The 18185-nt window shown below is 35.0% G+C and overlaps 1 protein-coding gene and 1 long non-coding RNA gene across 7 annotated transcripts; one reads left to right on the top strand and one right to left on the bottom strand.

Moving 5' to 3' along the window:
* Positions 1-1365: 1365 nt before the first annotated feature.
* Positions 1366-4392, bottom strand: LOC111389053. Of its 2 annotated transcripts, none has more exons than XR_002701669.1 (3): positions 4103-4392; positions 2024-3945; positions 1366-1654 (listed from the first exon to the last, which is right to left on the bottom strand). It is a non-coding gene; the product is annotated as an uncharacterized LOC111389053 (long non-coding RNA). The 2 variants fall into 2 exon arrangements; XR_002701668.1 differs by having other exon boundaries at positions 1732-3945.
* A 7831-nt stretch (positions 4393-12223) lies between these two features.
* On the top strand, positions 12224-17863 carry LOC111389046. 5 transcript variants are annotated; one of them, XM_023013896.1, is made up of 6 exons: positions 12224-12345; positions 12816-12993; positions 13996-14057; positions 14163-16445; positions 16545-16656; positions 17093-17863. In XM_023013896.1, the coding sequence occupies exons 2-6, from the start codon at positions 12882-12884 to the stop codon at positions 17719-17721; spliced, it is 3198 nt and encodes a 1065-aa protein (XP_022869664.1). In that variant the 5' UTR covers positions 12224-12345; positions 12816-12881; the 3' UTR covers positions 17722-17863. The 5 variants fall into 5 exon arrangements, with proteins under 5 accessions (XP_022869664.1, XP_022869663.1, XP_022869666.1 ...); XM_023013895.1 differs by lacking the exon at positions 12224-12345 and having other exon boundaries at positions 12354-12993; XM_023013898.1 differs by lacking the exon at positions 12224-12345 and having other exon boundaries at positions 12354-12993; positions 17096-17863.
* The last annotated feature ends 322 nt before the right edge of the window (positions 17864-18185 follow it).

An 18185-nucleotide genomic window follows, 5' to 3' on the forward strand; every position in this document is an offset into this window, starting at 1 on the left:
AGGTAATCTTTTCCCACCAGACATTTTTCAAGTAATTTCCACCAAAACCACCTACGAATGTAACTAAATTGACCTATCAAAAATAGATGTCGCACCCCATCCCCTTTTATTGAGGATTAGATAATAACTTTTCTCCATATCATAGTTTCGCTCAAGAGGTGATGATTAGGCTGGTTACCCAAGAATTTGAATTCGTATGCAATACAACTATGCACGGTCAACATCCGGCATTCCAAATTAAAATAGCACCCATTTTGTGATAATAAAAATGAATGAAATAAGCTTCTTTTTTTTTTTAAAGAACAAGTTGCCGAAAAAGAAGAAAATTTTTGATTTACTTATTACTTTATAAAAGATTGTGCAGTTAAAAATAAGAAAGGAAAAAATGAAATACAATGAAACAAAAATTAATATAGGCCAAACGAACATGTGGCCCTGCTGCAAAAATAAATAAATTTGACAACCCATTTTCAAGGAAAATATATTTTGAAAAAGTAAGGCCCTGTTCTCTTTACCGTTTTCGGGTCGTTTTCTATTTTCGATTTTTCAAAACGGTAAAACCGTGTTCTCTTACCCGTTTTCGAAAACGAATTTTCGAAAACGTTTTCAAAAACGATTTTATAAAATTCTATAAAAATTATGTGTGCGCATATGAATCTATTATCTCTTTGTATATTTACATAGTTTTTCTTGGTTCTTGAGGAAAATAGAAATGAACAACAGTATACTAAATTTGCCTCACCAATTCCCTCTTTTTTATGTAATTTTCTGTTTGACAGACGAACTTTTTTAAATGGAAATACCTTTTTTTTTTTTTTTTTTTTTTTTGAGGAGGTGGTGTGGTGATTCTCAAAATTTAAAAAAAAAAATTAAAATTTTTTATTTTTTATTTTTATTTATTTATTTATTTATTTTTTGTGTTTTGAGGTGGTGGTGTGGTGATTCTCAAAATTTTAAAAAAAAAAATTATTTTTTTTTGTTTTGAGAAACTAACAAAAAGAACGCATTTTCAACAATTTCAAAACAAAAACTCAAAATACAAAACTCAAAATGAATTCAAAACTCAAAATGAAGTACAGAATTATTTAGTGAAATAACATGTAGTTGAAAATAAATTTATAAAAAATGAATTTTTTAAAACACGAGGAAAGACATGAGCTTAGTTCAGTTAATATAAAACTAAAAAATTCATTAATTAAAAAAAGCAGTTTGCAAAATTAATAGAATTTTAACTGGACCAACACTGAAATTCCGTTTTCGTCCCAAATTAATCGAAAAACCAAGCTCAGTTGCAAAATTGATTTCCACATCAGAATTCTGCCGAAATTCAAAATTTAAAGCTAAATGTGACAACGCAATTTGAGATACGCATCGAGCAGGTACCCGCCTCAAGGCAGTGTATGTTTGGTCGACAGTTCTTAGGGATGAGGAAAACTACTAAACATTCATAGCTTATTTTCTCCTCTAAATACATAAAATAATCAAAACCTCAACACGCAAATTTCTCGACTATATATTACTTGTAAATACAATTATAAATGTATTCCCACTTACAGTGGTTTTAAAACAGCGCCTTGGACATGTACCTCACTTAACTTTCTCCCAAGGCTAATGTTCATCCCTATAAACACAACGAAATAGATCCCAAGTCCACCTACAAAAACATAAATTAAGACATTAAACGCTAAAAAAATCGCAATTAAATCCACTAAAAAAATCCATTACCATTACCATGAACTACATCAAATAACTGTAACTGATCAACCGCCTCGAATAATTATCGACATAAACAACTTATAGTGCAGAAGCAAAGCGATACAAGATCCATATCAACAACCGTCATGAACATTAACACCATTTATGGCCACCAGTTTGTGAATGAGGAACTCAACAAATAGCATCGTTTATAGGATTAACAGTTCACTAAAACAGTATCAAGAGTGAAGAATTTTGATGATCAGCCTGTGCATATTGTAACACAGGACTGGCCAAATCATAGATATCAAGCAGCAGCAGCACGCACCTTCAGCAAGTTTGCAGGGACAGCACAAAGGAATGAACATGGCACAAGCATTAAATGAGATATATCACAAACATTCATCGCAATCCACAGGTTCTAGATGCTTTGAAGGATGAGGCATCTTGAAGTATCAAGTATAGCAATAGCAGCAGCAGCAGCAGCAGAGGCAGAGGCAGAGGCAGCAGCAGCGGATCAACAGCAAAAACAAACAGGATCATCTTCATGTATTTCCACTCCGTGAGGCAATCCAAACCAACATGACACAAAAAGTTGCAAACATTTTCCCATGGAAGGAAAATGGAGAAACGCTGATCTAGTGTATAAATCAAAAAGATCTGCATTCCTCATCTACATACCATGCGTAATGGCCTTCAATTACATTACAGAAAGAAGGCTTCTGGTCAATACCAATAAATCTACAATACACTCCAGCAGGATAATGACCCAAGAATGACAAAATAAATTCAACACCAGGTAAAAAACAGTACGAATAAGATTCATATATGTATAGGACCAGGAAAAATAAAGCTACAACAAGCAATAAATTCCGCTCGTACTTTGTACTATACAACTGAATTGAAGCGAAAATTGTTAGTTGCTCAGGATTGATCTTCATAGTGAACGTTACGAATTCAGGATCGGGATAGTAGATAAGATAATTTTGTTAACATTGCCATATGTAAATTACATGTGAAACATATTTATGATATCTCCGGTAAAATTGGATTTGCCAAATAACCATGTTTGACGTTCACCAAAACATTATGACAACAAATTGATTTGAGCCTTTCTATTCTTCGGCAAATTCAGGAATGGTATTTAATTATAGATGGACGAAATAAATGATCACCATTCAAAAATTCTTAAGCTTTCAATTGAGTGTTTACCCAAAATCCAAGATAGTAAGGATATTCCGAGAAGTTACCCCTCAAATCATGAGATTGCAAGAAGTTTGGTACATGGTCAAGAAAATACCAATATATTAAGCAAGTTAATATGTAGCTTGTTTAATAAAAAATATCATGGCTGAAAGTTTATCAAAAACATCTCGGGACAAGCAGCGTTTATGTTCTCCACATTTTAACAAACTTTTATCAAAAACTGCTAAATCTTGAAACACAAAATAAAGCCTAATTTTTGCAGACATAGCTTTCCTATCTAACCGCTCAACTTTAATATGAGATGGAATGGCTAAACAATTGTAAGTTTGAAATGTTTTTAATCAATCAGATGCTATCTAATAAATATCTAACATTGTACCTTGGGAAATCGTTGATACTTGAGAAGACCCATTCTGGCATTGGCGACTTACTGGTGACTTTGCTCCGGGAAAAAAATAAATTATGCTTTATCCTTGAACGGGTTTCATGACATCTTTGTAACACAGGAAAAGGCCCCAACCCATTCAAGGACCAAACAGAAATAAAATTATCGCAGCAATAGAAACGAGAACGAGGAGGGAAAGGAAAAGAATAAAAAGACACCACACGCGGAGGAGAGAGCCGGGCAAAAATCCCCGTACCATCTCTCCTCAAAATCAAAAATATTATGTATTTTATTGAGCTTTTGACCTGCCATGTGAGCGCACCCGACATGGCAAAGGTCGGCGAGACGAACATAAGCCACTCTTTTCTTACACATAGCCTCTCTTTTCTCAATATCTTGTCACAACTACTTCTAGCTCATTTTTTCGAATTAACATTAAATGAATCATAATTATGAAAGCCATTAAACATGTTAGAACCTTGTATCCATGTAGACAGAATTTTTATCCTTTCTAAGTCCATCATCCAGCATCCGCAAATGATTTCGGGCCTTGAGCATCAACAAGAATAGATGTCTCTGCTCGGACACCATGACGAGTATAGATACCATAAAAAGAGCGTAAACTGCAACGAATTGTCAGTAGAAGCCATTTCTTTATCCTGCAAAAAACTAAAAAACATTAATAATTTCATAAAAAGCAGATATCAACAACAGATCTGCTGATTACAAATATAAGCAAGACAGCAACATGAAAGTCTTATTCATTATATGAACATAGAAATAAAGCTAAAATAATTTTAAAACATAGTATATTACCAACAGAACTGCGAGTTACATTGATCCGTCAGCTGAATTGAGCCCAGATCTAACCGTGCTCCATCGATGCAAAGCGATTCACAGATTTTCTCCGTTGACGGCACCAAACACTCGTCGAACAATCAATCCCAGCAAAGCTATTGAAGCCATACTGAGAACGTAGATCACTTCACGATCTACAAGGATAACATAACAAAAATTTGAGAAAAGAAACGAACTAGAGTAGATCTGAATCGAAATCAGAACTTCAAATGGATGAAGAAATGAATACAAAAGAATGAAAGAGATAAGATCGTAATTTATTGAGAGGGTGGAGTGATCCGACGGTTCTGAATAAAAGGTCAGCAAATATTTTGACGGTGGATACGCGTGAAACGTTGATTTCGGAATTAGGGTAAACCAAAAAAGTAGTTGGGGCGGCATAATTGGACGGCTGAGATTGGATCCTATTCGTGGGAAAGCTGTCCCATTCGGATGTGAATGAGATTAGTAATTTAGTACGCAACGCGTTTCATGGAATTTTATTTCTTTCATTTCAAGCCCTCTTATTTTGACACAATTCCTTTCCTTTTTGACTTGTTGGACGGCATAATTCGCACAATATTTTTCGAAAAAAGCTGGAGATCCCAGGATAAAGTCCAAGGGCCAAGGTGCTACCACCTCGATCTTCGATGTAAAACGGGCAGGCTCTGCATGTGTGAAACGATATCCCGAGTTCTGAAACGACTCTCATATTTTTCTAAGGGCGAAATTCAAAAAAACATTATTAAAAGAAAATTAATTATATTTTTTTTTTTAAAAAAAAACTTACATTTTTTTTATATTTTTTCATACTTTTAATCACACCTTCCCTCTTTCAAATAATCACTTATCAAATAATCAAATTTAAACAAGAGCTAGAAATTAATGTGTGAGACGGAAAGGTTAGTGTTTAAGTGCAACACTGAATAAAAATTGATGATCTTTGTTGTAATTAAAAATATTATTTTACCAAATAAACGATGATGTGAATGGCGTAAAGTGTTTGTAGGTGATTTTTTAAGTCCGTCGTCAAATTATAGGGCTCGACCTTGAGCAGTTTATGAAAACTTCCAAGTTGTAGTACGATAAGGGGAGAGGAAATTTTTGATGGCTCTAACCCGAATAGCATGGGACACATGGAATTCTATGTGAATCAAGAAGTATCACCTTACAAGACTAAATACACATAAGTAATGGATATTAAAATATCTTAATTTTCAATTCGATCAAACCAATGGAATAATGTATAATAGGAATCAATGAATCATAATCTTTTAATTAAAAGAAATAAAAAAAATTAATAAATAAACTTTTTATAGTACTACAATCTTAACAAAAAATTTAGCCCCTTGTTTGAACGCCATTTTTTCGTCAAAATACATTTTTCAACAGTGATTTGACTCATTTCAATCAAACATTTTTCAACATATTCTTTAAAAAAATATTATTACAAAATACATTTTTTTCCCAAAAATCTACTTATAATGGAGCTCAAATAGAGCCGTACTTTGCCCTCGTTTGGCCCCCATTCTTTTCAAGTTTTAATAAATGAAATAGTATTTTTTTGAAAAATGTGTGGTTGAAAAAGAATAAAAAGCTTTTTATTTGCGTGTAATATTATTTTATGGAAGATTGTGTGGTTGAAAATAAGAGAGAGAAAAAGAATGAGAAGGAAAATGAAAATGAAAGCCAAACGGAAGCTATATATACAGATAATATTGTTTTTGTTCCTTAAACATTAAAAGTAATATTTTTATTAAATTGAATTTAAACATTAATTTCAACTACATTAGCAATTACTATTTTTGAACCACAACTTTTGTAGAACTTAATAAAGATACTAATTTTTTTATCGAACGCTCAGATTGAGCCTTTTTGGGGAGATTGTCTTCCCAAATCATTTAAAAAACCATTCCAATGATACGCCTATTTTTATTTTTCTAATCACACATTTCTTTTTAAAAACACTTTTCACTGGGAATAATCTACTTCTGAACATGACCAAAAAATATTGTATATTTCAAAGAATACTTTTGTTTATTTTAATTTCTACGTGCGATGTCATTTACCAATAATGGACAGAGGCTATAATGAGAAATTTAGGTCAAATGTATTTTGGAATTGTAAATTTTGGAAGAATGTGTAGTTAAAAAAGAATGAAAAGATTTTTATTTACGTATAATAATATTTTATTAAAAAATGTGTGATTGAAAATAATGTAGAAAAAATGCATTAAAATTTTATTGAAAACTAAACAAGGACTTACATCTTGTTTGAGCCGAGGCACAGCAATTCGACTCGCTGACTCGGGCCGCCCATGACTCGACCCTGAAAAAAGCTCGAACCTGTCTGACTCAAGGTTTTAGGCCAAGCCCCATTTTGGAAGGACGGGCCGAGCCCTAGTTGGCCCAAGGCCTTAAAAAAATAAAAGCAGAAAGTTCCTACTCACTCGTTTGCCTCCTCAGCAAAATGTTGTCTTAAAAGGCAGTTGCAGCTGGCCGCCTACTAAGGCAACACAACTGTTGTCTTTTAAGGTAAAAGGCAGCAGCTATGTTGTCTTACTTATTAAAAAAAGAACCAAAAGAAAAAAAGTCGGCATGCTCGGCTCGGAATTTTTTTGGCCGAGTTTTTGCTTAGCTCTGCTTGATTCAGATTCCAAAAAAACTCGCTCATTTTACCCGTTCAGCTCGCTAGCCGGCTCAGCTGAGCTCGTTAACAGTCCTATTTGAGCTTCATTATTCTAAAAGTTCATTTTTTCAAAACTCATTTTCAATTACATATTTTTTAATAAAATAATATTACACGCAAAGTCAAAACTTTTTCTTAATTTTTAAACACACATTCTCCATCAATCACTATTTAAAAAATGCATTATTTTCCTAAAAATGAGGCCCAAACAAAGGCTTAAATAATGTTTGGTCTAGATTAAAATTAGATTTTTTGGTAAATTGTGATGAAAGTTTTTGAAAAGTTGTGAAATCCATGAAAGATGTGATTATTATTAATTATTCAACTTTGATTTAGATTAAAATTATATTTTAATCATAACCAAACATGGGCTTAATGTAATTTGGTATTGGTACGCAAGGAATGTTCGTGGCTTGGAGAGCACTCAAAAAAGCGATAAAAGGTCTGGTTGGCCCACTTAACTCGTGGGTCATCATATGATAATTAAACTCTAATTTATTTCAAATTAATTATTCAATTTTAAAAGTTATTTCATATTGGTCACTGAACTTTAGTTCGGTTAAAATTAGTTACCTAACTATAAAATTGTGTTGGTAGTTTTGTTTACTCTCCCGAGTGAATCGCCTACGTATATTAGAATTAATTCACAAGTTTTAAAAATAGTCATACTCTACTATGGCAAGATGTATGACCGTTTAACACGTTAAATTTATCATTATTTTTAAAAATAGACTAACCAGTGATTGCAATGAAACAAAACTTAAAGTGTAGTAACTTATTTAGAACAAGCTACAGTTTTTCCCTCTTCAAGAAGTTAATTCCGATCCTCATCCTGATATATGACAAATTGAAACTAGACTCCCGTTTGGTTTTGCTAAAAATCATATTTTCAGTAAATTTTGATAAAAGTTGCAAGTTCCATAATGTCTATGATTCAAATTAATTATTGATATTGACTTATTTTTATCAACTTAACTAAACCAAGTAAGGACTATGCGTGTTTGTGAAAGAGTAAAAATAAATAAATAAATAAATTGACTTTGACTTATAGAGCTCATTTGTTGGGCGATTAAAATCAATTTTTTAATAGATTTTGATAAAAGGTGATGAAATGTGTAGTTAAAAAGTTAAAAATTTCATGAACTATGTTGTTAAAATCTATTGTTGATTTTATTTATATTAAAATATAGATTTTAATTTATGCCATACAATGGCATAATGCTTTCAAGCATATTATAGCCTAAGTTTAGTGACCCATTGGCGTTTGGAGAAAGATACAACCAAAGTCAGTTATTGGCAGGATGTTTTCATCACTAATCACGAGCTCATCTAACAAGGATAAGAAAAATAGAATGAAAGTTTTTGAAGATCGATCATTTGTAATAACATGCTGAGATAAGTAAAATAGAACTCAACGAGGAGTAAGCTGTAATAGCATGGTGGTAGAATGAGTTGAGGAGACGGGTGAAATGAGTGAGGGAGTAGACTAGGAGGAGGAAAGGGTAGCCACTGAGGCGATTCATGAGATGATCCCCGCTGAGTGGAGTAGCTTGCAAGAGATGAGCGCTGGCGGGCAATTTGACATTGGCAATAGCCACAGTATCGTCACTTAAGATTTGTATTGGATTGGTACCTATTTGAGGCATTAGAAGATGGTTAATTTAGGGGAGTGGGGCATGGGGGGTCACGTGATCCCCCCAACTTAAAAAATTCGAATTTCTTTTTTTCTTTTTCTTTTCTTTTTTTTTTACTTTTTTGAAAAATTCACACATCTTATCATTTTCTTTCCTTTCTCGTGACTCACTTGTCTCTCCTCACCCTTTTTACCAAAGGTCCAAAACTATTTGACCCTTCTAATTCTTTAATTCTTCAAATCCCTCTCATCTCCCTCACCACATCTACTACAAATCTTCATTTCCCAATCAAAATTCCAACTAATTAGAATCTAATGCTGGAGTCTGCTGCGCGCTTTAGTGTTTTCTACGTTTCGAATATTCAGCATAATCAAATTGCTTTCCATCCTTTAAGACAAATATTTCTACATTAACAAAGCTAAACGTTTTAGTTAAATAATGAATTACTCCCTTGTATTGCGTGTCCATGTCCAAATAATTCACTTGTTGCTTTTAACAAAAACAAATTGATTTGACTATGTGAGGGAGATTTTAACTCAACAGATATCTCAAAACTTGATGATTAATTGTATACATATATTCTTGACATGCGCACCGATGAAGATTTTAAAGGACTATAGGGCCTTAGTGATCGTGCACAAAAGTTGATTGTGAAAAATAAGTATGAAGTGTTTCCATTAATCTACAAGCTTGTAACATTAACATTAATTCTTCTCATGGCTACTGTTATAGTCAAGTAGTCATTTACTGTATTAACTTATTTCAAGAATAGTTTGCACAATCGAATCAAAGATCAATGATTGAATAATAGTTTGATTGCATATATTGAGAATGATGTATTTGAAAATATTGAAAATGATGTACTCATGGAACGTTGTTAAAGTAAAAGAACGATTAGAGAATGATTGTAATAAAATATTGAATACTTTATATCACAACTTTTTTGCAAGTTAGATTTTGCACCCATCTCAAAATGTCAGTGTCCGTCACTGGGTACCCGTCGGGTACAGTTGGTAGAAAGATGAGATGGATTTAAAGAAATAAAATGTAAAAGAGGGACAATATAAGGTAGTCATAGTGGAGGACTCGATATGGGATTCAAAGCTAATAAACTTCTTGTGCAATTCATCAAGGGAGATTGGGGATTCTCAAGCTTGGACAGCAAAGGCTATATCATTGAATTCCATGAGCAGCTCATGGAGAATTTTGAGTACAAGATCTTCGCCATGAATTGTTGCATACATAACAGTAAGTTCACGTGTCTTGCTTTCGACTTGCTGGAGGCATTCGGTAATGGTTTTAGAGCTTTTTGTAAAATTAAATACACGACTCTTGATGTGCATGACACAAGCATGAGATGGTCTAGCATAAGTTGTTGCAAGAGCAGTCCAATCATCATGACAGGCTTTGGAGGAGGAAACAAATGGGATTATATATGGAAAAAGGAATCTGACAAGATCATTAAGAAGTTATGCCTATAAAATTGTTGCATATTGAGCCTTTCTATTGAACTTGGACGATGCCCATTAACGCACTCGACCCATCTTCATGTTCTATATATATGGGGTTTCATCATACAATTAAGGTATGTTTTCACAACTCTAGCCAATTCTCCCCTCTCAACTCTTGCACTCTTCTTATATTTCATCCGATTGTTGACTTGACCATTGGAGTGCAAACGTCGCCGGACCTTTTTTTTAATCAACGGCCTTTGCCTCCTAACGGAGTGTTTCGTGTGCAAGTGTGGAGAGGATGAGATCGGGGATCTATTGACGAAATTTTTTGGGATCAACAGATCTAATGTGCAAAGGCTGTGTTGGCCATAGTGGTGCCATTAGTTATGACGATGGCTAGTGGGCAAGGATATGTACCATCAACATACCCTATAGGATCATATCCGTTGAGTAAGGTTTGGAAATTTTTTTCAAGTGAGGTAGTTGGTTGTGGTCAGTTTGAGAGGAGTCTGAATTGCAAAGCAGAAAGAGATGAGGCAACGGTTGCAAAATTGGCTAAAAAAGGAAGTGGCCGAGGTTGCGAGGTTGGCTAGTGTAATAATACATAGAAAGAGAGATGTTTAGGCTATGATACCATGTAATTAAAGAGAATAAGAAAACTCAATTATTCCATCAGCGTATTGCATTATATAGGAGTACAATAGAGTAATATTAACTCGATACAATAGAAAATCTCTTATTTGACTAAACCACATCTCTTGGATCTATATAAGTTATTACCATAGAATATAAGCATAAATGCAACTGAAGTTATAATTTATATCTAATACTAGTGTCACCACTCTTAAGATCCTCTCGTCGAGGTCAAGACAAGTTTCATACCCAAATTGGTAGAAGTTCTTAACAAACCTTATCAAAACAAAGTGCCAATCTTTGGTTTAGGACAATTATTTCTCAATTGATATATAAATAGTGTGTGTATATATTTCTCAATGCAAGCACCTAATATGTATGTCACCAATAAATTGAAGGCACTTTTGATCACATGCACAATAAAAATACAATGATGTGTTAACGCATAAATAAAAGAAATTTTAATTTAGTCCCTGTTTGGTACCAATTAAAATTTAAACTTTAATCTAAGTCAAAATTAACTATTAATTTTAATCATATATTTTATGGATTACATAACTTTTCAAGCACGTATTTCATCAACTTTTATTAAAACATACTAAAAATCTGATTTTAATCCTAACCAAATAAGGACTTAATAACATTCAAATGTTAAAACAATACATTTAGAATGACAAATGAGCCCCGTCAGCTCAAATGGCCCGAAAAAGTTCGAGACAGCTTGACTCAAAGCTCAAGCCAAGACCAAATTTCAAGACTTGGATCAAGCTTGAGCTGGCCAATCAGGCTCTTCGAGTCGCACGGGTTGGCTCGTGAAAATGGTCCGTGTCAAATGCTTGTGGTTCGTTGCCAACCTTCAATTCTTTTGTTTTATTAATATTTATATCAGTAAAGTATAACACATATATAACTATTACACATATATAACACATGCTTACATAATTAATATTCATAATTACACTACAATTATCAATATTTATAATATATTATGATATTCATTAGTATTACATTATATTTTATCGATATAAATTTTAAGTTTTATTATGGTATTGAGAAATCGTACCCCTGCAATGCAGCTATCAAGTAAAACTCATACTACATGACTTCCTTCCCTAACGTTCGTGCAAACTCTTCACACAAGTTGGCAAAATACAACAATCACATGCACGTCAATGTGACATCAATTCGCTGCCTTGTAAAACGCACACAACTCCCGCAAATCTGCGCTAAAGCATCAACATAAGGCAAGAAACCATATTTGTCGAAGCGATCACAACCCACAACGGTCTAACACTCGTTGTCCCATGAACCTTTCTTTCCTTATTTTTTCTTGCTAAATAATTTCATGAACTTTTCAACATCTTCTCAAATTTAAGTCTCCATTTGGTAGCAATTTTTCACCAAAGAAAATCAAAATTTTTTTTACCATTATTTCATTATTCTAATTGTCGTTTTTTACTTCTTCACTCTGAGATCCACTTTTCTCTCTAACGATAAAAAATCAATTCTCATAATTACTACCGAACATGTCATTAATGCAATAAGACTAAATAAAATGACCAAAATCTCTGTTTCTATGGTTGAAGTGCCGTCAATAAAGTGTGTGCAATATTTTTCTCAACGTAGTCTATCTCAAACTTTTTAAGAGTGGGGAGTACATACTTTTATAGACAAAAGGGTGTTAAAGTGCCGTTTGCCCATAAAGACAAACCCACACCTAATGTTGCTCTACTTCTTATCCACGGACAACGGTGCTCCAAGTTCACCCAAGCGTGCCAACCCTATTTCTGCAGAATGGGAACTGGAATCTGAGGTAATTTTAACGTTAAATTTCTTAAACTACTGTCAGTCTTTCAGTGTGAACAAGGCAAATATCCAAAGACAAATTATGTTACCGTTTAATTTACGTCTGCAAATGAAGCTATTCAAAGTTGAGACCTTAGTGTCATTGCTTGGAGTGAAATAAAAGCAAGCATTTTTACATATAGCATCCACTGACCCGACACACAGAGAGCGCGAGAGAGAGAGAGAGAGAGAGAGAGAGAGATGTAACTTTCACGACAAACTTTCAGAGTAAAAATTCCCATCACCATTTTGATTATCCTTTTTCCCCGCTGTCCATCTTACCCAACACTGAAAGTACCCTCCCACCAAAGTGATAAAGAACAATACAATTCCTTCTTACATGTACAAAGATCTAACCTCCAACACAATCTAAGGATATTCTCCATTTCCACGTCTCTCAAACTTATTTCTAGTTTCTATTTGAGTTTTTCATTCCAGAAATAGCCAACAAACACAGATTTTTGAGCGTGGCCTTGAAATTTCTGGGCTCGGGAAACAATTAACATGGCGTCAAAATCAGATTTCGCGCAGAAGTTACTGCATGATCTTCGTCTGCGTAAAGAACGGATGGCTGCAACTCAAAATTCGGGCCAACATTCCAACCAAATGTCTACAGGTAACATGATTATTTCCAGTATGATTACAGACAAGAATTATGTTCTTTAACATGTTCAATAAAAGTAGAATGATTCATGATTGATTTCAAGGACTAATTCCATGACTTGATTGGGCAATATTCTTGTTAAATTGCTTTTGAAGAAACACTTAGTAGTAATACTGGTAGGACTTCACTGAAAAACATATCAGTAAACGAATTAAAGAAACTGTTCGTGTCATTAATTATTGTTGTCTTGTTCATTGGTCCTATTCCTTTTTCATTCGTGTCATTAATTATTGTAGTCTTGTTCATTGGTCCTATTCCTTTTTCCATACCTCTCTTGGCATATCTCTCTCACGGGTGTAAAAAAACTAGGAATATCACATGAGGGCTGAGGTGACAGCGTTGGCTCCTTTCGAGTTCCAAGTAAATCCTAAATCTTTCTGTTCAGAATATTTCTGCAAAGGCATCCCAAGAACAAGACTATGTTTTTTAGTTGTTACGTAAGACTAGACGGTACTTCGTACTACAGTAACATACAAGAATCTCGCTTATTTTTCATATTTAATCCAGTCAAGTGCTGTCTAATCTACCAAACAAACCATAGAAGAAGACGTGCTTTTTTGCTGATATTCATACGCTTATTTTTCATATTTAACCCCGTCAAGTGCTGTCTAATCTACCAAACAAACCATAGAAGAAGACGTGCTTTTTTGCTGATATTCATACTCTTAAAATTTAAATCTGATAGTCTGCACTGAGAGGCGAATTGTTTCCCGAGGTGGGTTTCAAAAAGGAAATAAAGGTTATTAATTGGTATGTAAGGATGGTGTCATTTGGACCTTAGGATTATAGTGCCTGCATACAATATATATACAAATCTGGAGGTCAGGTTGGCCGTTGGACAAATGACAAACGTGTAATCAATTTCTTTGTTTTACCGTGTTATTGTGTGTGCACGTGAATTCTCACAAATATTCTTTCCTTTTTCTCCTGTGCTATCATGTCTCGACATGACAGCTACGTATGTAAATCGTGGGCAAACTTACAGTGGCGGTCGGCAAATAAAGGCCTCACAATCTGTAAGTCTCATTTTTCTAACGATAGAAAATTGCACATCATTCTGGGAAGCTAAATTCTTGACATACAAGGACTAATTCATTCAATTGCCATGCCATATTTCCCAGCAGGCTAGTTCCAGAACAGGAAACACGTTCAGAAAGTCTAATGCAGGCAGCAGAGCAATCAGTAATGATGAATCTTCAAAACAAATTGTTCTCTCTGACAGAGGCCATGGCTCTAGACAAGCAGGAGATCTCTCAACGGCCATAGCTTTTGCGCTTGAAAATGGTGGGAAACTCAAAATCACCTCTTCAAGCAATAATCCACTGGTGAATTTTTTCAATCGATTTGGTCGCAGATCAGTAGACACTGGAAAGATGAAAATAAGCAATAAGCAGGGTCTTTCAACCAATCAGTTCCCTACTGTCTCTCACATTCATATAACAGAAATATCAAAAGGAATACAGAAGCTGAATCAGATTCTAAGAGCTTGTTCCAATGGCCATAATTTCGATAGGAACTCCATACAAGTTGGGAAAGAACTGTTGAAAGGGGCAATGGACTTGGAAGAATCCTTGAAAATGCTCGTAAACCTGCAGGAAGCTTCAGAATACATGATCAGCCCTCAACAAAAAAGTCGTATTAAGCTACTTGATGAGGATGAAGACGATGAAGATAACAACGATAACATAGTTGACAAGAGGATACTGGATAGGCCAAGGTTCTCTTTTGATAAACACGACAAGAACTCGTATGTTTCAAGAGATTCTAGCCAGAATGATTTTACGCAGCAACTGATGGTCTTAACATATCCAGCTGAAAGCCCTAAACAAGTTTTAAGTAGCTCAAAGATAGCTCCACATAAGAGGTCCGCTAGCTGTGTTCCAGATTTTGATTCTCGTTCTGCATATGTGAAGCCCAAAATTCACCCAGGTTCACCACAGTGTACACAAGACAAAGGGAGAATGTCAAATGTCATTGCAAAACTTATGGGACTCGAAGAACTTCCTCAAAAGGAAGATTCCAAGTGTGTGCAAAAAGATTCAAGCCAAAAAAAGAAGGAAGGGAAAATCTCAAACAAAAATTCAAAGTTGCCTCAACCACTCGATAGGGACGGTAAGAACGGATCACCTCTTAGTACTAATAAAAAGTTGATTCAAACCAACCATGCACCAGCAACCAGGGATGCTAAATTTGATGTTGAAATAGAGAAGAATCAAGTAACTTCAAGTGGCAAATCTGAAACGGTAATTTCTGGTAAAAATCCACCGCGACAAGACATGAAGATACAAGCAGTTGGTGTGGATGCACAGTCAGGCCCAAAAACAGAGACCATTGCAATGAACAAGCAGAGAAATCGCATCAGTGAACCAAATCAAGTTCCGGGATTTCAGAATTTCCAGGAGAGCAAGACACAAGAGAATGTTACAAAATACAGAGAAAGGAAAATGGCTGACACACGAGGAAGCAATTCAATCTCAAACACTGAGCTGCAGCAGAAGCCACAACAAAAAGTCAGAAAACCAGAAGCTGAAATAGCACAAGAAAACATCGAGTCCAAGGTAATCGTAGATCACCTGCCAAAAAGCAGTGCAAATGAGGTCCTCCGAAGTAATCCACAAAAGCTGCAGGATGACCAAGAACTGCATCAAGTGCCGGTGCCTACCAAACCTGATCGTTCAGAGAACAAGAGTCAAGCAGAAAAAAGTGGGCAACAGCTTCTGAAACAAAATTTGCAGCCCAAAAATCTTAAAGGGCATCAAGTGGAACGCATGATTGCATCTAAACCCAAGAGCAAAGTAACAAGTTTGCAAAAGAAACAATCAAATGCTAAGGCTACACCAGCTAACAGAAAATCTATCAAACAATTGGAAAAGGTGTCCCTGAAAGATTCACCAAACAGCAGACAACAGTATGATTCCCGAATTACCGCCTCTTATAACTCCACGGTCAATCTGAAAATTTCCATGAATGACCTCCAAAGTCAAAACTCATCTACCAAAGAACTAGAAAATGAGATGCAGAAAGAAGGGGGTAGCACTCCTCTGCTTGCAAAAGAGAAGCCTATGGATGTAGTAGCCACACAGAAGGCTGTGCAAATTCGTAGAAATGAGAAGCATCCGAAGATAGATGTAGTGATGACTAGAAGAAATGGAATGGGGAATCACTCTACAAGACCACTGAAACATTCAACTGTCATGTTACGAGTGAAACAGCAGAAGCCAGACCAGCTCAAGGAAGAAGAAGTAGCCATTATTAGATGTAAAGATTCAGAAAGAATAAATGAACCGCTTAAAGAGTCAGATAAGTTGCAAAATGATGCTGGACAAACTACCATTTTAAACAATTCTGTTGCAGATGAATGCCAAACTCAGAAATGTCTGGACATGCTAACTCCAAATGACAGGGTAAGTGAATAGAATAACCTAGACAATAAAAATTGAGTTCATGTATATAAATATGCTTTAGGGAGAATAACATAAAAGTATGTTTTGTTGGCCTTACAGTGTCAAGATTTAGCCCCGAAGTCAGTCAAGGTTATTGATGATTACCAGAGTGGAGATCAGCCATATGCTTTTACCGAAGCGCATGAATTCAAAGAATGCATTCAATCAACTGGTAAGTGTCTAATTCTATGAGTTTCATTTTTTGTGGAGTCATCAATTCCGATGTCAAATAAGCACCCCCCCCCCCCCCCCCAAAAAAAAATCCCAAAGTTATTAGTCTCTCTTCTTTATCCTCAAGTCAACCCCCATATTTTACTTCACTGAAAGAACTTCAAACCCCATCCATATTTAAGATCATCAAGGGGGGGAAAACAGTATATGCAGATTCTTTGATTCAACTAGAAGACAATCATTTCCTCAAGCCAATAACCTCTGAAACCATAAGAAGACCATGTAATTTACCATAAGAGGCCTTTTGTAAATTTTGACCATATTTATCTTCGCAAACACTCCTGTGCTTCCAGCATAGTAATATTTGGAGATCCTGTATAAAAATGAGTTCCACTAGTGATGGCACATCTAATGTACTGATGATTAATTTATAACAGTAGACACTGCAGGAGTCCGTGAAGCAGGCTTGGAATTATGCAACTTTTCCCAGCATGAGTACAAGAAAAGTCCCGCGAGTCAAGACCAACTTACAGAATCTGAAAAGTATCTCAAAGTGATGCTAATCAAAAGTCAGTCATTTCTAAATGCGGCAGAAACACTTTACAAGCTCGATTTATCTGAAAGCTTTATTCGCGCTGGTGATCACAATGGTGAAGATGCAAACATGAAGCTCATATTGGATTGTGGATACGAAGTAATGAAAAGAAAAGCATGGAGACAAGAAGTCACAGTGCATCCCTATACTACAACTTCAATCAGTCATCCAAAAGTAAGGTCCTTTGATGATTTGGTAAAGCAACTCTACAAAGACTTCGAAATGTTAAAGATCTACGTGGACAATGGGAATGACGAATGTGATGTAGCAGACTACCTGTATAAAATGCTTGACAGAGACATCCATAACAGGGATTTAGATGTTAACAGTGCGTGGGATTTTGGATGGGATGACATGATGTTTGCGTACCCTGAACAGGACTTTATCATAAAGGATGTGGAGAAGCACATGCTCAACGGACTCCTGAACGAGATCACCAATGATCTATTGATTGTAAGTGTTTCGGCTTGACTGTTTGAGCAAAACAGGCCTTGTTTAGCCACTGCATACATATTTATAGTGAATCCCACTTATTTTGTCCAAAGAAACAATTAATCCGAGTTGAAAAATGAGGTTTTGCACAGAGTGAAATAAATTGCAATGTTATTGAATCTTTCCTTTGTTATCCTCTTGTATCATGCAGCAAAACATTAAGCCAAAAATATCGCCAAACATGAACATGTTTGGGAATTTAAGAGGTACAAAGATAATTTTATTTTACTTATTAAAAAAAAGAAGAAGACAATTCAAGCAAAACTTGCTATGAAAGAAATTTCAAGGCTGCTACTACATGTGCTGATTTTATGCCCTTGTTAGAGCCACGTTTTGGGGGAAATAATGCATTTTAAATAGTAAATTGATGCAGAATGTGTGGTTAAAAATCAAGAAAATGTTTTTGAATTTACGTGTAATATTATTTTATTGAATAATGTGTG

This window comes from Olea europaea, unplaced genomic scaffold (genome assembly GCF_002742605.1).
Source record: "Olea europaea var. sylvestris unplaced genomic scaffold, O_europaea_v1 scaffold555, whole genome shotgun sequence".
Lineage (NCBI taxonomy): Eukaryota > Viridiplantae > Streptophyta > Magnoliopsida > Lamiales > Oleaceae > Olea > Olea europaea.